General features: G+C 38.7%; 5 protein-coding genes across 5 annotated transcripts; 3 read left to right on the top strand and 2 right to left on the bottom strand.

Moving 5' to 3' along the window:
* Nucleotides 1-371: 371 nt before the first annotated feature.
* Nucleotides 372-3,239, top strand: MONOS_2647 (putative E3 ubiquitin-protein ligase UPL2; the record flags this gene model as incomplete). Its single annotated transcript, XM_067872580.1, has 1 exon — nt 372-3,239. The coding sequence occupies one exon, from the start codon at nt 372-374 to the stop codon at nt 3,237-3,239; it is 2,868 nt and encodes a 955-aa protein (XP_067723062.1).
* Nucleotides 3,240-3,296: 57 nt separating this feature from the next.
* Nucleotides 3,297-4,264, top strand: MONOS_2646 (uncharacterized protein). The gene is made up of 5 exons (XM_067872579.1): nt 3,297-3,337; nt 3,414-3,604; nt 3,687-3,771; nt 3,857-3,961; nt 4,033-4,264. The coding sequence occupies exons 1-5, from the start codon at nt 3,332-3,334 to the stop codon at nt 4,138-4,140; spliced, it is 495 nt and encodes a 164-aa protein (XP_067723063.1). The 5' UTR covers nt 3,297-3,331; the 3' UTR covers nt 4,141-4,264.
* A 2,670-nt stretch (nt 4,265-6,934) lies between these two features.
* On the bottom strand, nt 6,935-13,124 carry MONOS_6188 (uncharacterized protein). The gene has a single exon (XM_067876400.1). It carries the CDS (start codon nt 12,989-12,991, stop codon nt 7,604-7,606), a length of 5,388 nt encoding a protein of 1,795 aa, XP_067723064.1. The 5' UTR covers nt 12,992-13,124; the 3' UTR covers nt 6,935-7,603.
* A 10-nt stretch (nt 13,125-13,134) lies between these two features.
* MONOS_6187 (uncharacterized protein) lies at nt 13,135-15,453 on the top strand. Its single transcript, XM_067876399.1, has 4 exons — nt 13,135-13,441; nt 13,543-13,967; nt 14,123-14,825; nt 15,040-15,453. Exons 1-4 carry the CDS (start codon nt 13,231-13,233, stop codon nt 15,186-15,188), a joined length of 1,488 nt encoding a protein of 495 aa, XP_067723065.1. The 5' UTR covers nt 13,135-13,230; the 3' UTR covers nt 15,189-15,453.
* A 213-nt stretch (nt 15,454-15,666) lies between these two features.
* On the bottom strand, nt 15,667-24,121 carry MONOS_6186 (uncharacterized protein; the record flags this gene model as incomplete). The annotated part of the gene is made up of 2 exons (XM_067876398.1): nt 15,667-23,926; nt 23,993-24,121. The coding sequence occupies 2 exons, from the start codon at nt 24,119-24,121 to the stop codon at nt 16,925-16,927; spliced, it is 7,131 nt and encodes a 2,376-aa protein (XP_067723066.1). The 3' UTR covers nt 15,667-16,924.
* Between the last annotated feature and the right edge of the window lie 77 nt (nt 24,122-24,198).

Raw genomic sequence — 24,198 nt, forward strand, 5'->3', positions numbered from 1 at the left:
TGAAAGAAGTTCTTTTTCAAAAAATATCGATGCTGAAACTCTTTCAGTGAAGATAAAATATGAAGATATCATATTGAATGAAAATTCTTTTTACGAAGTTTTTTCTTATGAAGAACCCGCAGGTAATGTTCTTTGCAAACAATCAAGGAAAATATTTTATGATTGTTTCTTTGTTGAATACTCATGTGATAGTTGTTTTTCGAACTTGGATCAGATTCTAACTTTCTGTCAAAGATTTCATTTAAACATTGACTCTGATGTATGTTTTCATTTTATCAACACGTTTTCTGGAGAATTTCTTTTGCTTTTAGGATTCGTGGAGAATAATTATCAATGTCATTTCTGGCCTTGATATTTTGGATAGAAATTGCATGGTTCATGGATTATTAGCTAGTAATACTGTTTTAGTCAAAGATGATGAAGTGAAGCTTTGGAAACATAATATAACTCCGTATCTTTCTTTTGAGGCACAACATCGTTTGAGAAATGAAAATATGGAATATTTCAGTCCAGAAACAAAGACAAAAGGAATAAACAGCATATCATCAGACGTATACAGCTTGGGTGTAATTATTTCGAAAATATTTGATTTCACCGCCTTCTGTGACGAGAATGATAGGAAGGATATGATGGAATTGCGTGAGGCGTGTTTGGAGACAGATCCTGCAAAGAGAATTACGCTCGATGATTTGATTGAGCACCGCCTGATCGCAAAGCTTCTTCCATCAGAAAATTGCAATGAAATGTATCAGACATCACATTCACATGGAAGAGAAGAAGAACAAGAAGAATCAGAGGAAAGAAAAGAAAATGAGTCAGATGATGTTCTGAATGTAGATTTCGCAGCAATTGTGGCTCATTCGCTGAATGCTGGACGCTTCTCCTCTTTAAATGAAGCTTCTTCTTCTTCTTCTTCTTCCTGCTCCTCCTCTTCTTCCTCTTCTTCCTCTTCTTCTTCATCATCTTCCTCCTCTTCCTCCTCTTCCTCCTCTTCGATTGCCAAGCGCTATCAATCAGATCTGCCTCTTTCTATTCTCAATTTCAAAGCGGCTGTCAAAGAATATGCATATCAAATGACTGAGCTTGCAGATGTTGGCAGACTCCTCGATTCACAAAGGAAGGAGATACCTGAAAGAAAAGAGAAGAAAGAAGAAGAAGAGAAAGAGAAAGAGAAAGAAGAAGAGAAGAAAGAAACGCCCTTTCAGATCTCATCCACTCCTTCTGCACATCCAAAATCCATTGCTCCTTCCCCCTCTTCAAATGCACAAATAAGAGGAGTTAGACATAACATAAGAGGAATGTTACAGCCAACAGTTTTTCCAAAAGTGCTGCCGAAGGCAAAGCCAAAGGCTGTTCCTAAGGCTTCTCCAAAGGTATTTCCTTCATCTTTTCCAAAAACTTATCCAAAAACTTGTCCAAAGGCAAATCCAAAGGTAAATCCAAAGGCAATTCCAAAAGCAACACAAAGTTTGATTGTTCGCTCTAACACATCGACTGGGATTCGAATAAATTCTGTCCCAAAAACCAGAATTTGTGTACGTGGAACACATGTCAATAGTATTGTTGGATATCCTTATTCTAATTCTTTTCATTCTTCTTCTTCTTCTTCTTCTTCTTCTTCTTCTTCTTCTTCTTCTTCTTCTTCTTCCTCTTCTACCTCTTCCAAAGACCCTTCATCAACTAAGCCCTATCTCGTCCTCTTCAGCCCCACACGCAAAGGTGAAGAGGTGATTGACTCGTGCGTGGCCTATGCAAACTGTCCTGCTCCTGCTCCTATTCCGCGAGGAAACAGAGAGGTTGGCTCGACCACCACCATTTGTGTGAAGAGGGGCACACCACATCTGCTGAACACATCCCTACAGCAGTTCGCTCAGAGATGCAATGGCACGCTTTTCTACAAGTTAAAAGTTGAATATGTGAGAGAGGAAGGAGTGGACTATGGAGGAGTGAGGAAGGAGTGGTGCAGTGCTGTGCTGGAGGAGACTGTGAAACCCTGTTTTGGCTTGTTTGATGCTGTGAGAGGGGAGGATGGGAGGCAGACGCTGATGGTGTCGTCTGCTTGTGGCACACGGGCCTTGTATTATTCTCGTATTTGTTCTCGAGCTTTGAAGCTTGCTTCTTCGTTTCCTGTTTGCTCCTCCTCCTCCTCTTCTTCTTCTTCTTCACCTCCTCCTCCTCCTCCTCATCTTCAACCTCTTTCTCCCTTCCTCTCTGCTCATGCATGCTACTATGCATTCGTCGGTTCCCTCTTGGCCAAAGTGCTGATTGATGGCTTCAACGTGGACTTTCCTCTGTCAGATGTGCTGTTGAAGCACATGCTGGGCCAGCCACTGCACATCAGTGATTTGTGGAGTGTGGATGCAGAAATGGCGAGGCAGCTGGAGAAGCTGGAAGACTACTCGGAGGAGGAGATGAAGGCACTGGACTTGAACTTCACGATCACGGAGGAAGTGATGGAGGGAGGGGGGAAGGAAAAGAAGGAGGAGAGAGAGAAAGAGGAGAATGAGAATGAAGATAAGAAAATAAAAGCTAACGAAATGAACATTGCACAAAAGGATCAAAAAGAAAGTGATGTTTCTTCAAAGTCAATGGTATCATCTCATCAAGCCGTTGGAGACGAGCAGCCAAACATGCGTGTGCGGAGAGCAGTTGAGATTGAGCTTATTCCTGGCGGGTCCTCCATTCCTGTTACTTGTGCAAACAGGAGAGAATTCATCGCCCTGACTGCACATCGCATCCTTTTTGGTGGTGAAACAAAGCAGAAGAACACAAAGACACTGGTAGATGCATTCCACTCTGCACTACCCCAGCGCATGCTCGCCAGCCTCACAGTTCCCCAGTTGCGGCTGCTTCTGTGCGGACAGGGCAGGATCGATGTGGAGGACTGGAAGAAGAACACAATCTATAGAGACGGCCTGTCACGAAGATCGCCAATTGCCAAGTGGTTTTGGGAGGTGGTGGAAGAATCCAGCGAGCTATGGAGAAAAAAACTACTGTTTTTTGTGACCTGCTTTTCTTCCCCACCGATTGGAGGGTTTTCCTGTCTTGACAGGACTCAAACTTCATATTCCCGTCGTTTTACTCTTTCATTGAACAAAGGAGTTGAATGTGATCGTCTACCTGTTGCTCATACTTGCTTCTTCAATCTTGAACTTCCACGGTATCATACGAAACAACAACTTAAATGTAAATTGCAAATGGCTGTAAATCATTGTAAAGATGGGTTTTTGATTCAGTGAATAATTTTTACATTTTAACTTTCATTTGATTTATTGTGAATTTTGATCTTACCCTTTATGTTACCTTTAATTTTTGAAGTTTATTTTAAAAAATGGAAGTTTGCTTTTTCCGTTGAATTTAATAGCAATCCTGCTTTTTAAAATATTTATGTTTACTTTTTCAAAATGGAAAAGAAATGTTATTTTTCTTCTGAGCCAAAAGGCGAACAGAAAAGGATACGAACAAGAATGAATGAAGAATCAAGAGTCTGTCAAGATGATATTGATGAGGCACGTGCAGAAGCAAAAAGAAGAAAATTACAAAAACTGGATGAAGAACGAGCACAGCTGTACCTTGGATCCCCACATGAAAGAAGAGCTGCTCAGTTTATATTTTTTTTACTTTTATATTTGGAGGGCAATATTGCATTCAATATGTTCTAACTTTTTCTTTTTTTTTCAATGTAGACAAAAGCAACTTGATGCTTTGAAAGAGCAAATGAAAGAAAAGGAGTATATAAAGCATTCTGGCTCAAGTTCAGCTCGAGTTCTTGTATTCAATTGATATTAATTCGTACACCATTCTGAAAAAACCGAATTTTATTTATATATTTTTCTGTGATAAATTTTGATTTTAGGGATCAGAAACAACAGATCTCTCTGATAAAATTCGTCAAACAGATGAAATCAGAGCTCAGGAAAGGAGAGCCCAAGAAATTGCTCTTCGTGAGCAAAATAAAAAGGTTTTCAATCATTAACTTCCATTATTAAAAAGTGTTTTGTTCAATCATTGTATTTTGAAAATGTGTTTTAGATTGCTGAAGAAAGAAGAGTTGCAAAGGAAAGAGAAAAGGTTAGCGATGCTCGATACGTTGAGTCAACAGAAGCGTTTATAGGATCATTTGGTAAGAGTTTAAGATAAAAAAGCTTGTTTGATTCTCCCTTCTAATACACAACAACATTTCCAAAGCATTATATATGTTATTTTTTAAATAAATATTTTCGTTCATATCACATAATACTGCAAAACTGTTAAAAAATCAAATTTATCAAATTTATCATTGAAAGAAATGGGAAATTAATTTTTTGTAATTTCATTTTCACATGTAAAATTAAATAATCTCAACATATTTTGAGGATTATCTAATTATTATCAACATCTGGAAATAAAGAATTATCTTTTCGATTAAACAAAAAATTAAAAAATATTTTAAACCTGTGAAAAGTGAAAAAGAATTTATCTTTATGGACACCAGTTTAATATCACTAAGTTACTTTTTTTTTTTTTTTTTTTTTTTTTTTTTTTGAAAAGAAGAAAAACATTTGTCATTTATTGCTGTAATAATTGGATATTATCACATTGGGTTTTGGACAACTTTTTTGTGATTATGTTCGTTTGTGATTATATGCAATGCTGTTTGACACCGAATTCAACAAATGGTATATTGAAGAATTAATTATTTTGTGTCGAATAATTTTTCTGAAAAAAGTCTTCGAAAATACATTTTTCGATAAAAAAACCATAAATAGGGCTATAATTTAATCTTGACCTTTTTTCTTTATCTTGACCTTTTTCTTTTTTATTAAACTTTCAGCTATACACAAGCTTGTGATAAATAAAAAATAATCAGAAATGTTTGAAATGTTTTTATTTCCTTATTCTGTATGTTTTTTTCAATATTTCATTTTTAGCAAAAAGATCGAGGATTATAATAATTTTATGTTTTGATCATTAACTTGCTGCTTTTCCAGCGAATATTTTTTATCGGAAGTTTAAAGCTATTATATCATTACACATCGTTTATTTTTTATAAGTCAAACTTATTTAAAACTTTCTCAACTTGTTTTTTTAACACTTTTTCTCATTTCACACATTTTTTCAAAAAACACGATTTTAAGGACAAATATGAATTTGTTTTGAAATTTATTGAAATTATAAATAAACATTATTATAATAAAAAGATTCTTGTTTATTTAAATGATAAATTATTTGTATATGTTTAATAATTTGAATAACAAAAAAATCATATACACTTGCTTTTTTGTTCAAATTTTTGAGAAGTTCCTTTTCATTTCAAAACTTAATACAAATAAACGATAATAAAGACTTTGTGTATTTTTTTCATTTAAATAAAATTTGACACAAACACTTGTTTATTAAAAAAATCGTGTTTTAAGCAAAAACAGTGAAATGAGAAAAAAAGGTTAAAAATTTTATTGAAAAAGTCAAAAACAAGTTAAAATGATAATATAGGAATGTGAAATTTTGATGCTGTGGATTAAAACATTCCGTATGAAATATTGGCTTCACAGCCAGCAAGTCTTTGATCTGGGTCCTAAAATAATAAAAATTTTGAATATTTTTTTGAACATAAAAATCTCAAAAAATTTTTTAACAGAATTCTGAAAAACAAAAATATCAGAAAGTCCATTTATTTTGTTTTTGTTTTTAGCCTTTTCATAAATCAAAAAAGCAAAAATAAGTTTCAAAAAAATAGGGTTGAGATAAAAAATTGAGGTCAAGATAAAATAAGCACCCTATTATCAGTGCATTCCTTAATTCTAATTTGAACATATTTTTGAAAAGTTTTAAAAGCTTGATTTAGTGTCTAAAAATCGATTAAAGATAGTTAAAATCGACCAAAGTCAAATGAAATGCGACATTTAATATTTGATCCTGTGAATAAATACAATTGAAAAATGAACGAAAAAAAAGCAAAAAATGTTCATGTTCAGAAAAGTCTCACCAAAAACGATGTTGACTATTAGCGATGTGAAAATGTCCTGTTTTGATAATATTTATTTCTGTTGTGATTTTTTCTTTTTTTATTCATCTCTGATGTGACAATTATTGTCACGTTTATCTGTGACTGAATTTTTCATGTAGAAAATCAGTACGTCACACAGGTTTCGATATTTTTAGATATAGTTAGTGTTTATAAAGGTGAACACTTTCAATAACTGTGGACGGTGGTATTTTCTCAACAGCCATTGATAGTTGCATTTTGATAATAAACCCAACTATCCACTCAATGAATATAAACTAATATGTTTTGTTAAAATGACTCATCCAAAACAATGCTTTATATTGAAGTTATTTTTTCTTTTCGGAGAAAACTGGAGATATCAGATTCTAAGGATTTATCAAAGAATAGATAATATTCTTTTCTTGATTCTGAAGAGCAAGTTGTTTAGTTTCAGAATGTCCAATAAGTTTGTTTTCATTCCGGGTTTAATTGGATTAATTGTTAAAAAGCAACTGTCAACGGTTGTTGAGAAAATGCAACTGTCCACAGTTAATGAAAGTGTCCACCATTACTAACACAAACTATATATTTCAACTTATACAGAATTCATTTTTATGAAAAAAGTCTATCATATCATTCTTTCTTCAATTTGAATGACTTGAAATTTGAGCTTTTTCACAAGCAATTATCAAAACGATTGCTTGATTTTCTGAACAATTTTAATGTGATTCTTTTTTCAATAATATGTCTCGGATTGGATTTTTCATAAAATAGTGTGATTGATAAGAAAACAATAATATAAAAATCTTTTAAAGAAAACAGCATTAAAATATTTATGCACCCTCTTTTTTTATTCCAAATAATTGTTTTGCATTCTGACAAATTAGACAACTCATTTTGTGAGATACAGACAAATTATTCTGCGAAAAGATTTTGTTTAATAAACAAAATAAAGAAAAATTTTATATTTTAATCAAATCTCTGTTCTCACACATGAAAAATTCCTGGATAAAAAAATATCCTTGATAAAGCAACTTTCACTTTTCCTGAAGAACAACATAAGAAGAAACTGTAATTTAATCAAAACATGCGACTTTCATTTTCACTGGAAAAATAAACAAAAATGACTTCAATATCATATTTCCACAATGAAATTGTAGTTTCCGAAAATTGTGGAATTATTTACATGCTCACACACACACACACACACACACACACACACACACACACACACACACACACACACACACACACACACACACACACACACACACACACACACACACACACACACACACACACACACACACACACACACAGAATAATTATAATAAAAATAAAAAATAAATTTAAAAAATAAAAAAATAAAAATAAAAATAAAATATATTATGAGACTATAAACTAAAAATGTAAGCACAAATTATTTCTCAATAAATTCCTAAAAGGTTAACTCAAAAATCTACAAATATAGTTATTTTTGAAGAGATCGAATAAGATAAAGTTAAAATGAGGGGGGAAAAAGCCGAGATGGAATGAGATAGAAAAGAAAGAAAGAATAATAAGGATTGTTCAAATCAGAATTTAAATGCTCTTTAAAAATTAAGCAATTTTTTAATCACTCATCGAAATAAAAGGGATCTAATCATCTTCGAGATTCGGTTCAACTATGTCAACAGGAATGTTTTCTTTAACAAAAGCACTAACCATCGTCTGATCTTCATCAAAAGCTTCATCTTGCCCTTTATCATCTCCGCTATACTTTACGTAATGAGAATTCAGCGAAAGCAAATTCTGTTTAATGTCTTCTTCTTCCTTTTTCAGTCTTTGAACCCTTTTACGTATGAAGCAGAATGCAGCAATGAAAAAACCAAACAAACAAGCAATTCCAAGTACCAATATCAGTACAACAGCAAATAAAGGAAGCTTTGTTCGATTATTTGTAGGATCAATCTCTTTTTCTTTCTTTTTCGTTGCAACCAAAGTATTAGAGGAAACAAAGGTATTTTCTTGTGGATTGCTAAGAACAGAAACAAACACTTCAAACCGTTCAATTGACGGATCCTCTGCAATTTCTTTTTTCAATGTGAATGTTGAGCGTGTCTCGTTGATAACATCAGTGAGGAAAAATGCATAGACTTTGTTTTCTTTTTCGTTTTCGTTTGAAGCTCTATTCAAGTGATGATAATTTTCTTCATATTTGTTTGCTTCAGTTTTTCCAATTCCCGTCACATAACACTGCAAATAGCAAGGCAAAAAATATAATCCCTCAAGAACAACGTTGTAGTCTTCTTTGGACAAAAACATTGTTGCGCTTGTCAAAATGGGCACAAAACACGAAGATGTTCGAGTCTTCATGGCTTCCCCTCCAATGCTGCAGCCTCTGTTCCAAACCCAAAGCGGAGAAGTCTCATCCAGCAATCCATCAGAAACCAACGAATCAACTGACACCTCTCCCTGCCCTTCACAGCGGATGTTGTGGCGCGAAAATTGTGATCCCAACATAATTCCCACCAGCGAGAAATCACAGGATGACACTTGCAAAGAACCTCCGGTGATAAGCACACCAGAGCATAACGAGTTCGTAAATGAGCAGTTATTCATCTGAGAGCAGCAGTACTTTAAGCCAATCAGAGCTTCTGGAACATCACAAATGGAAGACAAAGCAGCATCTGATACTGAAGTTGAAGAAGAAAAAGAGGAACTGAAAGAAGGTGACAAAAATGAATTGCCTCGATTCGCAAAAATTTTTGAATGATTCATTGAATTCTGAGAATAATCTCCATATCCAATAAATTCGCAATTTCGTAGCAATGCTCTTGTTGACTCTAGTAAAATAAGAGCACTGCTAAATAATTGCATTTGAGAGTAGAATGAAGAATTTGAAAGCGAAAATTCAACAAAAGGATGATCAGGCTCAGAAGAAATTCTCTTCAAGCCTGTTGACAGGAGATTCAATGTGAAAAACTTACCATCTCCTTTCGAATCAAGAATGCTTTTCAATGTTAAATTAACGTTTTCCAATGATATAGAGTGCAAACAATCATTTTTTCCTCTGTTTCCCTCTGAGTGTTGGCATTCATGTTGATTAACTGGAGAACATTGCAAAGGAGCTTCATTTGACTGCAATGGAACGTCCACAACGAATAATAAAAGTGAAGAAGAAATAAACGTGTCCAAAGAAATAGAAACATCTTTGAAATCAATGAGATTGCAGTTGCCAAACACAAACAAATTTACCATCTCAATAAAGATTGTGAAAGATGAATGAGATATGTGCACCTCTCCCTTTGATGCAGACAGCAGTGTGATGCACACTGGACTGCTCTGCTGATCAACCTGTTTCTCAACATACGAAAAATGCTCGAGCTTTGTAATGCAACTATCAGCAAGAAACAAAACATCTTTGTCTGTTTTGAATTCAGTTCCAACAACCAAGTCCACAGAAGAAAGACAGAAAGAGGATGTGCACAAACACAAAGCATTGAACGTGAAAAGCGAATGAATGCTGCTGTTAAGAAGAATGCTGCGAAAAGGAGAAGGAGAAACAGAAGTAATTTTGATATCCTTTACTCGTATTTCTCTTTCCAATGGCACAGATGAAATAAGAACAATTTCTGCCATCTTTTCCTCTTCGCCATTTTGCTCCCATTTTTCCGAGAAGCTATTTTTCATTCTATTTTGCATTGAAATCATCTTTAAATTCCAGTTTTGCCTTCTTTTTGTTGCAGTATCAACTACGTCTGACAAATGCACAATGCCATCAGATAGTTCAGTACACGGATTGTCTTTTGATCCACAATCTTCTTCTGTTGACGAAGAAACGGAAGAAAGTCCATCTACATCTTCCTTTTTTATCCCACAATAACATTTTTGATCTCGAAAAATGTCAAGCAAAATTTCAGTCACAACATTCATGCTTTTATCATCTTTTTGATCAACAGCAAGTATTGAGTTATGAGTACTGAAATTATTCGCAATTGGATCAAAGAGAAATTGAACGAACGAAAGCTGACTTTTTGGCTCACGGCACACAAAGCATACATCGCGCCCAAACGTTGCTTGGTTTTGATTACAAGAAAGCTTAATTATAAGAAAAGGAAGCAGAGTTCCTGAAGAAGGAGACGACGATGGAGATGAATCCACAACGCAAACGCCTCCTCCATGTCCACCAGCAGCAACAGTCTGACAGAAAGAAAACGTTGTTGTGTCGAGTGTGAAGCTATCGTCTTCCGAATAAAGGTCAATTTTGAGTGCTCCTCCGTAGAAAGAAGAATCAGATGAGCAATTTGAGAAAGAAGTATTAGTTATTGTGACGGCCATTGGATGCAAATTAATTTTTGGAGAGGAAGTATTGATGGAAGATGAGGAGAAAGAAGAGCAGAATGAAGCGAATGATGAAGTGGAATGACGTGAGACAGAATTTTGTAGATGTGAAGCTGAAATGGCTGGAGAATTTTGCGTATCGAGATCATGAATGAAACTTGAGTCAATTTGCAGTAAACAGCCAGCACTGGTTGTTTCTTGCACATTCACTGCTGAAGTTGACTGAAATGCGAAGTGAAATAAATTTAGAGAAGCAAATTTGACGCAACCTCCATTAATTTGTATGATTGGAGAGCGAACATTTTGTAAGGTATAGTAAGAGGGAAGAGAAGGCGAATGATCATCGCCTTTGATTAGAACATTCGACAAAGTCAAGTCAAATGTGCGAAATGGATCGAAATTGAACGATGCGAAATCCGCTTCAACAAGAAAAAGAGGAGAAAAAACGATTTGAGAAGTCGTGTCAATAACAAATGCCATATTGGCAACAGTCATCGCTTTGCGAACAATAAATAGAGGATGATCACGAGCAGACAACGTAGGTCTGATTCCAGTACTTGTCTGCCCTGAGCCTTTTATTTGAAGTGGAGAACGGCGAATTTCATAGCATTCATCGCTTCTGCATGCAACGTCTCCTTCCATTAACCATATTTCCCTCTCTATCTCTTCTGTAATCTGAGAGAAAGCATCTTTGAGCGTTGAACACGATTGCTCTTCAGAAATACCACAAATTTCAGAAGCGTATTCTGAATGAGCTTGTTTTTTTTGAACTTGAAATACGTCGTTCGTAGTTTTTGTTTTGTGTGAGTTGCTTTTCGTTGAATTCTCACTCTGCTCTGTTTCACAACTTTCATCAACTTCAACAAATACTTTTCCCTCAGAAATTGCATTCACTTCTTCATTCAGCCTTTTGTTCGAAATCTCGTTATTCTTAACTCCACTGACAAATACCTTCCGCATGCCTGTCATAAGCCAAAAGTCAACATTTATTGCAGTTAGCTTGCCTAACCTCCACAGAACCCTTTCGTTTCGTTTTGTGCTAAACGAATATAATGTGGGGCGAGTGTGATTCAAAAGCACTTTGTATACGTCGATAAAGAGTAGATCCGAGGCAGCTTCTTCAGGTGCTTGATTCTCCACCGAATTATTGTGGAAAAACGAAAAAGCGAGAAGTGGAGACGAAGAGTGCAACGTATTGAAGCAATTAATCTCAAGTCCAGCACTCGCATTAAAGCTTTGACAATGAAGGAATGAGCATTCAGTAACCAAGGTATCAAATGAAAACAACAAAATATTAATTCCTCCAAAGTAACTACTTGCGCCGCAGCGAGAAATAACACAGTTTGAAATAATCGCGTCAGCATTCAAAGCAGCTGCTTGTGAAAGATTTGATTGCAATTGCTGAATTGTCTCATTAATCGATGCATAATTCTCCATTTCCCCTGAATTATTCACTTCAAATTGATGTTTGTAGTAAATCTGATTCGATGTGACATCTGAGAAAATAAGCGTTGCAGCTCCGCCAACCGCAGCATTACAATCCTCCATCACACATGAATCAATGTGCAACATTGAAATCATACCGAAAATTGCTCCTCCAAATTCTTCTTGCTTTTCCGAAGTTCTGACTGAATTATTTGAGAAAGCACATCCTGAAGCTATTAGATGGCATCCAACCACATAGATTGCTCCTCCGCTAGAAATACTATGGCAATGCTTGAATGTGCATGATTGAATCTCCACATGACAGCCTTGAAAGCTCGAAAAAACACATAACGCACCTCCTGAGCAATAAAGATAGTTTCCTGGAGAGGCCGAACATTTTTCTTCAGAAATTGTATCATTGAGAAATTCGCATTGATAGAATAAAATATTTCCAAGTAAATATGTCTGGCTATATCGTGGCATTGGTGGCTTTTCTTGCGGCAATGTGGCTATAACACTTGAAAATGAGCGTCTGATCCCATTGAACGAAGAATTTCGTGCTTCAAAATGTTCATATTTAGCCACATTCTGGAACAGCAATCCATCAAACACATTTATGCATTTTTCCAATTTACAAGAAGAAATGCAAAGAAAATCAATTCCAAAATCTGAAATTTTTCGAGAAATGAAACGAGTTGAAGAAATATTTGCGAAATTAGTCGAGCTAATTGCTATATTTGATTCAGCTGATGTTGGAAAAATTGGATTTGAACTTTGAAAGTGAGAAATAAAAGAAGAAGTTATCGAAACGAGACCAGAAGATGATTTGGAGAATATCATTAGATTTTCACGGGTTCTTTTCGATTTTTCCGATTTTACAGAAACATTATTCATTAAAACAGTTCCTTTTGTTGAAAAGAAACTTCCTTCAGTAGAAGCTGTTAGCAAACAAAAATTTATTGAAATTAATGCATCAGAGCAAATGTTGAAAAAATAGCTTGGCTCATTCATTGAAAAGTGTATATCAAAAATAGAAAGAGAACTGTTGCAACAATGAAAAACTGATGAATATTGCAGCGATTTCTTTGCTATGTTATCGACAGATATAACTGTTGTTTCAAAAGATGAAGGGAATGGAAATAAATTGTGAAATATATTCGCAGTAGACTGCTCACAAGCTATTTTCTCCAATTTTGAAGATGATGAATTTTGAGTAAAAATGAAACTAAATAGAGATAAAACGCAAATGTACATCAACTTCATATATAAGTGGTACATTTTATCTCATAAATAATTTTCTCAAATCCTTTTAACGGAAAATATAAAATTTTTTATGTTTCAATATTTACATATTGGTTATGATCTCAACTATTTCAACTTTCTCTTAAACGAACTTGATGTCGAATGAAAAGATGATTTTGTTTTATTAAATTATTTTGAATTTAAATGCCTATAATAGCACACGCAAAAGAAAGCGAGTTTTTCAAATATTTGATTTGAAAATATTCTACAGATAAATGTTTCAGCTCTTCATTTTATGCACCTTCTCAAATACTGTTGGACAATGGATAAATCCAACAGATGTTTTTTCAAGTAATCCAAACATATTTCAGAACGTCTTTCCAAACGCAATGCCTTTTTTCCAGACTCAACCACAATCACAACAGCCTCAACAACAACAGCCAGTGATCGAAGAACCAAAGCAACCAACTCCAAAGAATGAAACTGGTATTTTTATATCATTAATATTCAAAATTATTATCAATTATTCATTATTTTGACTTTATAATCATTTTTTTTCGAAAATTGATGTTATTTTTTAATTAAAGTGGAAGAGAAGCCAAAGGAGCAAAAGAAAGAATTAAATCATGAAGAGAAAAAAGAAAAAGGATACGTTCCTAGCTGTCTTTACGATTATGATGATGACTCATTTGCATCCTTTCGAGCAAAATACCCTTCGAAATATTCAAAGAGAGAAAGATCGTATGATGATGATGACTTTCCAAGAAAGTCTCCACGTCGTTATACGCGTACGGACTATCATCGTGATAATTATTATGATTCTTACGAAAGAACTCGCTACGAAAGGCCAACTCCTCGCTTTTCAAGTCGTTATGCCTCAAAAACAACACCTTTTTATTCAGCTCTGATGAGCTCAAGTGCGTTTCCTTCAACTCCTTCGTTATCTGACAAAGAACTTCGTTTGATTGAAAAGAAAACGCAATCTCGACTTTCCTGTCTTGCTGACTGTGCTGTTTGCTTCTTCAATTGCTTTTCAAAATTTATTTTTTGGATCAAATATTTTTATTATGAATGCAATCTTTTTCTCAAATTCAATATGATTTCTTATCCCTTTATTTTGACAAATGCATTATTATTATTATTCCTATTACTATTATTAAATTGAAGGACGAATACGAGGACTGTCTTGATCAAATACGAGAGATGGATCGGGAGAAGCCGAAATCCACCGCTCTTCTGTCGAAATCAGAGCTGAGCGAGTTGGCTGGCGATGGGAACTTCAGCATGGATGGGAATAGCAGCACGGTTGCTGGGCTGGCCGGGGATGTGGATGGAAGGAAGAGTGCGAATGGTACGGGGATGATTGAGAACGGAGATAAGTCGGTATCAATGAGGAATTCAACAGAAGTTAAAGCTACTGGAATGATAAATGAAAGTGATAAAGGATCAGAAAAGGAAGATAAAGCGGAAATTAGAGGAGGAAATGAAAAGGAAATAGGAAAAGACACAATACAAGAAGAAGGAAAAGGTGATGATGACGATGATGAACAAGCCACTAAACAGCCGCTTTCCTTTTCGAGCTACGAAAGAGAGCCCAGAATTCGCAGTCCATTTCAGAAGAAGAAAGAGAAGCCGACTGGAAGATCACGCAATTCGAGCTTCAAAGAGCAGACTGAACGCGAAAGAAGGGCAATGCGAAAGGAAAGAGACGATTTGACTGAAGAAGAGCAGCCGATGAGCCGAGGAGGGTGCAGAGAAAGGCAGAAGAAGTGTTCGAAGAGATGTGAAGACAACGAAGAGGAAGACGCGCTTTCGGTGTGTGAGATGATGAAGACAGCAGCAAACAAGGCGTGTGAGGATCAGTACGACGGTTTGTGAAGATTCTATTTATTTATTTATTTATTTATTTGAATATTGTGATTCAATTCAATATTTCACTCAAAATGATTGATTTTTCTTTTGAATTAACTTTCTTCACCAATCTTTTTTCAAACACAAAATGATAATTTCTTTTATGTCATTTAAAAAACTTCTCTTTATCAAATTTATATTAATTGCATCTTTTTTTTTTTTTCATTCATCAGATCGGATGACAATTGGGCTTCTGTATTCGAAGCGCTCTGCTGATTATGCGGCTGAGAGAGAACGGAAAGAGCGAAGAGACCTGAGAAGATGCAATGCAGCTGTGAACGATGCTTATGATGAATGTCTGTTGGGAATAGGAAAGCACTAAAGTCTCAGACAAAACAGATGTGTTGGATTTTATTGAAGAAGTTGAAAAGATAAATTGATATGTGAACAATAACATTTTGATTTAAATTTGTTTATTGTGTCAATTAATTTTTGTCTTGATAAAAGAAGCATGTCTTTTTTTTTGTTCTTCGATCCATCTTTTTAAATGTGAATAAATTAACATTCTGAAAGTTAAGTTTTATTTTTGTTTTGTTCACATTTCAATTGATCTTATTTCAAAAAAGAAAGAAAGAAAAGAAAAGAAAGTTGGAAATGTTTCAACGATATTTCGAAGGAGAAGGAAATCTTAATCTTCAAACGAAAAAGAAAATGAAGTTATGATCTTAAGATGATTTGATTGAAATGATTTTTTTTTTTTTTTTTTTTTTTTTTTGTGAGATTCAAAGAATGAAAGGATCCTTTTTTTCAGAATTTGAAAAAATAGTGCAATTTCTTATTTGGAGTAAGATGTTCTTTTATCTCCACAAGCATTTCTGTTCAAATAAAAATATTTTCAATTCAAAAAAATGTGAGAAAAGATTTTAAAATTCTACATGTTTCAAAGAGTAAATAAAAATCTGTTTTATTGAAATGAATAACATAAATGAATGAGAAATTCAAACGAACGATAACAATGCATAACTTTTGTTGCATATTTATAAATATTAAATTTTTTTTTTAAAACAATAATAATTATTATAATTATATCTTTTATCAATCAATTTGAACAAAATAACAAAATACTCAAAAAAAGGCAGAATATTTTAACATATCAATCGAGAACTTCAATCTCTGTCACCACATTTTTGTAAAAAATTTGTGTTAAATATGCCATTTTAGTAGGCACATTAAACACAAAAGAAAAGTGATGAATATTTAATCTCAACAAATTTCAGAAAGATAAATAAATAAAATAATAATAATAATAACTGAAATAAAATTCAATAATGAATGGAACATAAAAACAGAATCTAAATACAATGTGCGGGGTGATAAAAGGAAACATACACATATTTTTATATTGTTCCAATAAAATTGAAGAATTCAAAGAGAGGAAGATCAAAAAGATTAGAAAATAGCATAAATTTGTGTATCAAAGAAAGAAATAGAAGTTTAGGTGAATAATGATGCAAGGAAATTTTCATTCATCTCATTAGAATAAGAGAAAAGAAAAGATAATTTAAAAACAATCAGTATGACATATAATTCAATAAAACAACCAAAGAAAATGTATCAATAACTCACTGCAAGTCAAACAAAATAAACAGCGTAGCGAATAAAGAAATTAAGAAGAGAGAAGTTTGAGATAAATCTAAATAAAGTTTTTCGATTCATTTAGAAAGAAAAACATATGATGGAAAGGAGGAAGAGAAGAGAAGAGAAGAGAAGAGAAGAGAAGAGAAGAGAAGAGAAGAGAAGAGAAGAGAAGAGAAGAGAAGAGAAGAGAAGAGAAGAGAAGAGAAGAGAAATACATTGGGCAGAGAATAATCAATTTCAAGTCCATATTGTAAGGAATCAAGAAAGAGAAAGAGAAAGAGAGCGAGAATGAGAATGAGATAGAAAGAGAACATAAACACTCAAAACAACATGTGAAACAGTGCGTGAAATGAAATCCAATGAAATGAAATGAAAATAGAATAAGAATAAGAATAAGAAAGAACAAAAGACAGATAGATTGATAGATTGACTGAGTCCATTTTCAAACAGAATAATTCACACAACAATCATCGCTCCTCATCACAGTCTGAGATCAGGTTCGTCCAACTGCTCACCTCCATCGCTCATCCCATCCATCTCGTTGTTCTCATTGTTTTCATTGTTCTCGTCTGTCTTGTTCTGCCCCGCTGAGAAATCGACCTGTGTCTGCGCGTATTTGATATCGTCGTCTGTGAAATGCTTGTCGAATATTCGAATCAAAGCCCTCTTCGCAGACATCTGCGCGGCAGCATTCGACGTCACAATCTGATCCATTATGATCGTCAGCCTCTGTCTGAGCAGAATGTGATCAGCACTGTGCTCTTTGAACTCCGAATACCCCGCCTGCGCCATCTCTTTCTCTTCCTCTGTGAACTGCTTCAGACACATCTGAATCAGGTGCTGCATAAGACTCACAATCACTGAGCTTGACTCTTTGTCCTTCAGTGCTTGGATCACTGCCTGCGCTGAGTTGATGATGCGCCTTCTTTCCACATCCCATTTTTTGATGTGCGTCACCATCGACGGCAGCATCACCATCTCCTTCTCGTCCTCGTCTGTCGGCAGCAGCTCCTTCAGCTTCTTTGTGTAGTTTGACTCCTTCAGCAGCCCATTCCTCAGAGGCGTGATCACACACATGTACGACAGAAACACCAACACACACACACAGCACGTGATAATCGTGATGGTGTCCATCGTCGTCTGCACAGTTGCCACGCCGCTGTCTTCCAGCTCTGTGGAGATGTGCAAGTTCCCGTCGCGCATGTCAAATGACAGGGCAGTGTGAAGGTAGAGATAGTAGTCACTCGTCACATTCAGCGGACATGGTGAGTCATTCATGTTCAGTCGGTTGATTTCGTGCACGTAGAACTTGAACCGGCTGATCAAAGAGGACATGCCCAGGATCTTCTTGTCGATGTGGAACAGTCTGTTTTGATATTCTGGCAGGTTGCACATGTATTCATGTTCCAAATAGCAATCTTTTTCCTCAAAGAGCATTTTCGTGTTCAAATCGATGTCTGCATGTGATGCCTTCACCAAGTCCACTATTCGATCCCCAGTGTCCTGTGAGTTCTCTGCCCCGTAATGAACTGACGAGTGGATGCGGTCGTAGTAGCTCATCAAAGAAAAGATGTAGTCCATCATCTGCTGTCTGTCTGTTGTGAAGTGCGACGAGTTGCGCCAGACCGGATTGGTCGATTTTGGGTAATCAACGTTGCTGATGTATGTCAGTGCTGCTGTGTTATCGTGTGTCATACGCAGTAGAAAGTAGTGGATCATCGACAGAATCGTCGGGCGCAGGCCAGACAGAAAGATAGACGGCGCCAGGGAGTCGTGTGCTGCACACATGAAGAACCCGCACAGCCCCAAAGCCAGTCCACATACAAGAAAGACCAGCACACCTGCAAGTGTCTGGATGAACATCTTTGTCGACAGCGCTGACGGGAATGAAGCAAACATCGATGCCAGCTTCTGCATATCTGCATCCAGCTTGTCTTCCCACTTGCTGTCTGGAACGACATTCCTGATGATCCCCCTCATCGCCTCTTCTGCCTCGTCTTCATCGTCTGGAATGCGCACCTGCGGCATCATTGAGCGGTCGATGGCAACTCCTGTCTGCGGCTGGTGCGGAGTCACACCTGCTGTTGAGGATGTGTTTGTCCCTTGTGACGGTGTCTTCGCACAGTGCTGGGAAATCGTGCCTCCATTCGCATTGCCACTGCTACTGCCGTTTGCCCCGTTGGCTGATCGTTCTGCTGCAGAAAGCGGCTGGAAGACTCTTGTGGTTCCGAACAAGGTAGCAGTCTGACCTGGAATGATTGAGTTTTCTGAAGAACTTGAAGAAGAGGAAGAGGAAGAGGATGAAGAAGACGATTCATCAGAGGAAGATGAGGATGAACTGTCGGTTGAGCTGAAGTCAGATAGCAGAGTCGCTTTGCCTGTTCGTGATGTCTGTGAAGGAGTATGCTCAAAGTTCTTATTCTGCCCTTTCTTCTTCTCTCCATTCTTTTTATGTTTGTGTCGATGTTTCCTTTTTCCTCTCAGCTCTGTATCGTGCAATGTTTGAAACTGCTTTGCGATTTCAGACTGCTGCGAAAGAGAGGGAGAGAATGGCGGACTGATCAGGTGGGAAATGCTGGTGCTTGTTTGTGAGGTGCTCCCTGTGCGTGCGAGAAGCTGCTGCTGGAGAATTTGGTTCTGTTGCTGAAGAAGAGCAAGGTGCTGCTGCACTTGCATCTGCACAGAGGATGACGCAGAGAGTGTTGAAGAAAGAGGATGATATGTTCCTCCTGCCCCTCCGAATCCATTGCCTGTCCCGCCCACTCCATTCGCCCCGTTCGGCGATGTTGCAGTGAGTGAGTTCTGGTTCAGTGACTGCATCGTGGGCGACATCAGAGAAGAAGGACGATAGCCCAACTGAGGCACATGCGAGAGAGAGGACGCCTGGTGTATTTGAGGTGTGACCTCGTTTGACGTATTAAGTGACGTTGTGCTCAGCAAACTGCGACCGAAATAAGGTGATGTTTGCGGACGCTCTGAAGAAGGCAGACTGCCATTGAGCGACGCTGTTGCTGCCTGTGACGCAGCCGTCTTCGAGCTCTGGTTGAACAGCTTATGTGAAGCAGAGGCACCTGGATATCCCGACAAGTAGCTGTGCCCCAATGCCCCTTGGTTTGATGACGGGAGCAGCAAGTTTGTCGCACCGAGGTTGCCCTTCATCGGCCCAGGGACGCCTCTCAGCAGCGGAGACAGGCTTCTGCCAGGGTTGGCTCCCAAAGTGAGTCCCGCAGGCATTGTGGCGAAGATGTTTGTGGGTAGTTGGGAAATCAAGGAAGGTGTAGAGACAGCCGCAAGCGGAGGATTAGAGCGTGCTGTGATTGAACCGCTGCGGGGTGTCTGGATGCGCTGGTTGACTTCCTCGGGCTTCAGGCGGGGGTCGCTGTCTTTGTTTGCTTCTTTAACCTTCCCGTCAGACGACGAGCGAGAACTGCCTCTGCTTCTGTTGCTGTTCTTCTCTCTCATCAGCGCTTCTCCTGTTGAGTCACTGATGCTTTGCCTTCTCATCCCATCTACAACTACGCCTGCTCCTCCTTTTGGCCTCATCTGATTTTGTTGTTGTTGTTGAATCTTTGTCATCTCTTCGATGTCGTTCAGTCCAATCACCTCATCAAACGTTGCGTCTCTTTCATCGCTTTCTTTTCTGTCTTCTTCATTCACTTTTCCTGCTTCGCTATTTGTTTCCTTCGCATTCTCATTCGCCTTCTCGTCGTTGCTGTCCTCCATCATCGCCTTCTCTATCACCTCCCACACTTGCTTGTCGCTCTGCACCGCTCCAACATTCCCTGCATTCCCCACAACTCTCTCAAATCTCCTCTCTTCCTCTTCTCTTCCTTCTCCTCCACTCACACCAGCTCCAACTCCAATGCCATTATGTCCATTCAGCTCCATCACACCCAGCACAGGCGACAGCCGCGTATTCGACGCTGAGTCTGGCGGAGGCGAGCCAGAACGCGATCGCGCTGAGTCCTGCTGCGAATGATGGCTTGATTGGCCAGAAGAGCCAGAGGAAGCAGAAGAGGCGGAGGAAGCAGAAGAAGCAGACACAACAGAGTTTCTGTGGTCGCACAGGGCAGTTGACTCGCCGTTGATGGCAGACGTGCCCATCCGCTGCATCTTGCTGTTGATCAATGACAGCTCATTCGGTGAGTTGAAGTCCAAATCATCCGAACGCTCTGAAAACGACCTCCCTTCCAACCCACCAGACAATGCATCTTCTTCTCCTCCTCTTCCTCCTCTTCCTTCCTTCTCTGCTCTTCTTCTTTCTTCCTCCTGCTGTTGCTGCTGATCCTGCTGCTCTCCCTCATCCTCCTCTTTGCCCATCCAACTCCCCTCCACAACTCCTTTCTCTCCACTCACACTCCCACTGCCTGTGCCATACTCCTTCACCAGCTGCGATGTACTGTCTCTTATCTGACTTGAGCTCTTCTGCATCGAATGTGCATCGCTCTGCTCATCCAACACACCCCCGTCGTTGTATTGCTCATCGTTGTACATATCCCCAGCTCCGTTCTGCCCTTCTGTGGATGCATCGTCTTCTCCATTTTCGCTTTGCAGCAGTCTCCTTATGATAGCTTGAATGTCGCTTTTGGGCACTTCCACGAGCATTCTCAGTGCATTTGCCCTGTTGTTGTTGAGATACTTCGCAATAAACACGAAAATCAGCGAAGAAGCGCCGAAGCAAATTGTGCCTGCAACTAAGCAGCAGAGCAGCAGATTCACTCTGCTTTTTTTAACAACAGTGTTTGTCTCCTCCATATACGACTCCAGCGCTCTCTTCAGCCCATCAGTGCAAGGCAGGATGGTGTCATACATCATCATCAGCAGATGCTCCTCCAACATCGGCATTTCCCAGGGGGCATTCCCTTTCATCACAATCTGCCGCGCATTCTGAGTAATGCTGATGAGCACATCCATCAGAGAGTCCATCGAAATCGTCTGCGACACAATCTGCTTCGCGACCCGGTCGAAGCTGAAGATCGTCACGGGAATCGTCTTCGTCTCCCACGGTGTCATATCCGATGCCAATGAAGACACTTGTGTAAGCTTGCCTTGCTGACACTCCGAAACCTGCTGGAAGATTGTTTGAAGAGCAGAAAGTGTCTGGATTCCGATGGTTGTATCATTCACTTTTGTCCAGTTGTACTCCATCTCGTGTATCAGCATCTGAATGGCAGTGGTGCAGTACTTGTTTGTGTCTGACGCAATGTGCGCAATGATGCCCAGGTTCTTCAAACATGTCTGGATTTTGCGGCAGTTGTTCACAAAAAAGGCGCAGGCGATAATCAGAATGATGATGTACAGAATGTGCAGCAGCATGAGCAACAAAGTGGAGACAATCTGAATTCTTTTGGAGTTGCTTTCGTTCCCGTTGATCAGCAAGTCCTGCATCTGCGCCTCTACATCCGTCTTCTTCTTCTTCTTTTTCTTCTTCAGCGGCGGCTTTGCGTGTGTCGATCGTGAACGAGACGTCTTTCGTGGGTCTCCATCGTTGAACGAGTTGTGGTGAACCAGCCCAGGCGAGCGTGGCTGGTTAGACCCAGCTGTCTGCATCTGACTGCCGTGTGCCTCTCCCCTCGTTCCATCGTCGCCCATCCCAACACTCAGCCCTATTGAAGCACCCATCGTGACGCTGTCTTCCATCTGGTCTGCGCGGTTGAAGATGATCTCAGCTGTATCGTCATCGTTGTAGATGTCCAACAGCAACTGCCCGTACATCCTCAAAATCTGCGTGTTCGTCGGATACGACCGCAGCAGCTCCTCAAAACAGCGCCGGCTTTCTGCCTCGCAATCCACCACAGTTGCCAGCTGCTCCACAATCGCTTCGAAGTTCGGGTTCTGTGTCGCCATCGCCTCCCACATCTCCTTCAGCGCCGTCTTCGCACTCACCCGCTGGTCTTCTGCTTGGTTGAGTAGCGCCTTGAATGTGAGAGATGTGAGCTCTGACCCGTTCCCTGCTGCTCCGCCTTCGCCCGCGGGGCCAAACGCCTTCCCGCCTTCCTTCGTCTTGCAGTACAAGATGAACTTCAGGTTAATGGAAGGAGACGCAATCCTGCTCTGTCTGTATGCCATGCCAGCTTTGACGCTGTTCTTGCGGTAGAACGTGAGGAAGTTGGCGTACTCGAAGTGCAGCTGGGCGTTGTCCTTGTGCCGCATCAGCGCCTTCGTGTAGACCATCTCCGCATACGACAGCATCGTGCTGTCTCTGTATCTTTTGTTCTGCAGAAAGCGCATACTCTTCTCCACAAGCGACGGATCCTTCATTTTCAGTGGAAAACCCGCCCCACTTCCGCCGCTTGCCCCACTCCCTGAGCCATCTCCTCCAGATGCCCCCGTCGAAATGCTCGGAAGCGGAAACGACTGCGGCGACGGGCAGGATGGAGTGATAGAAAGACCGATGTTGGCAGAGGAGGACGTTGCTGATGGTGGCGTTTGAACAAGCGGCATGGCTAGCCCCGAGGCGTCTGGAAAGGCGCCTGGCAGGGAGCTGTTGCGACCGTGGGGCATCGACGATGCAATGTGCGCTGTCATTTCGAGGACAGACATCTCAATCAGCGGCTTCCCTTCAGACGTCAGCAGGAACAGCCGCTTTCTCCGCCGGTTGACGAAATAGACACACATGATGCTCAGCGCTACGCTGGCAAGAGCTCCAATCAGATAGAATATCCACACATATTCCGGGTATTTCTCCTCAAGCGCTATCCAGCCAATCTCTTGGAACAGTCTCATTGACCCGAAAATGACATAACGAATGCACATTAGACTGTTTCCCATCAGGTGATAGAACGGCTGCTTGCTGATTGTGTAGAAGATAAGCAGAAGGCTGGTTGCTACAGTTACAAAGCCACGCCAAAATGGCCACCCAGTGAGCATCCTCATCGCGAAAATAAGTCCAAATACAAGCGTTCTCTCAAATACATTGCATATCCCACTCGATGAGCTAAAAATTCCACCATTCTTTGGATTGTGATTGAAATACAGAAGAGAAAATATATTTCCGAAAAGAAATACAACAATTAAGCTGAGGAGCGAACAGATGAAGCTTGCTATCTGAAGAACATCAGAATCCAAGCAGGACAACTGACCAAAGCGAGTTACAAGTCCGTCGCTTGATGAAAAACATTCAAATGCTGATATATCACTCGTTATGATTGGAATATAAACAATATTAATAGAGAAGCTAACGAGCCATCTTAAAAGTGAAATGATCCAAGGTTGTGACCCAACAATTTTCTTAAAGAAAATCGCAACTATCGCCTGATAAAGAAGAAGCATAACATTATATCCAATCATGCAAAAAATAATATATGGAAACGCTTTTCCCAAAAGATTTGAAAATGATGTTGCATCAATAAAGCCGATATAAAACGCAAGATTATCCACAGTTTCAGTTCCTGGTTTGAGGTGATAAAAAGAAATAGATAATAACTCAAGAGTTCCATATAGCCATAAAATAAAGGCCCAAGTGCTACTGGGATGTTTTTTCTGTGTATAGAGCATTAAAGAAACAAAATATTAAGGCAGACAACAAAAATTGTAAAAAAAGAAAACCTGCTCATAAATTGGATAAAAGAAGGAAAATATAAGTTCTTCTTTGTGTGAAAATGTTTCCTCTTTCTGTGTAGCTATAGCAGCAGCACTTCCAGTTGATGCAACGCTCTTTGTTTCATTGTCGTTCATTTTTTCTAATCTTACTATGGGATAATTGAAAATATCAAAAACGAGCCTGCGATTCGTTATTATCGCATTTGATTTAG

Source organism: Monocercomonoides exilis (assembly GCF_001643675.1).
Source record: "Monocercomonoides exilis strain PA203 chromosome Unknown scaffold39-1025343, whole genome shotgun sequence".
In the NCBI taxonomy this organism is placed as follows: Eukaryota; Preaxostyla; order Oxymonadida; family Polymastigidae; genus Monocercomonoides; species Monocercomonoides exilis.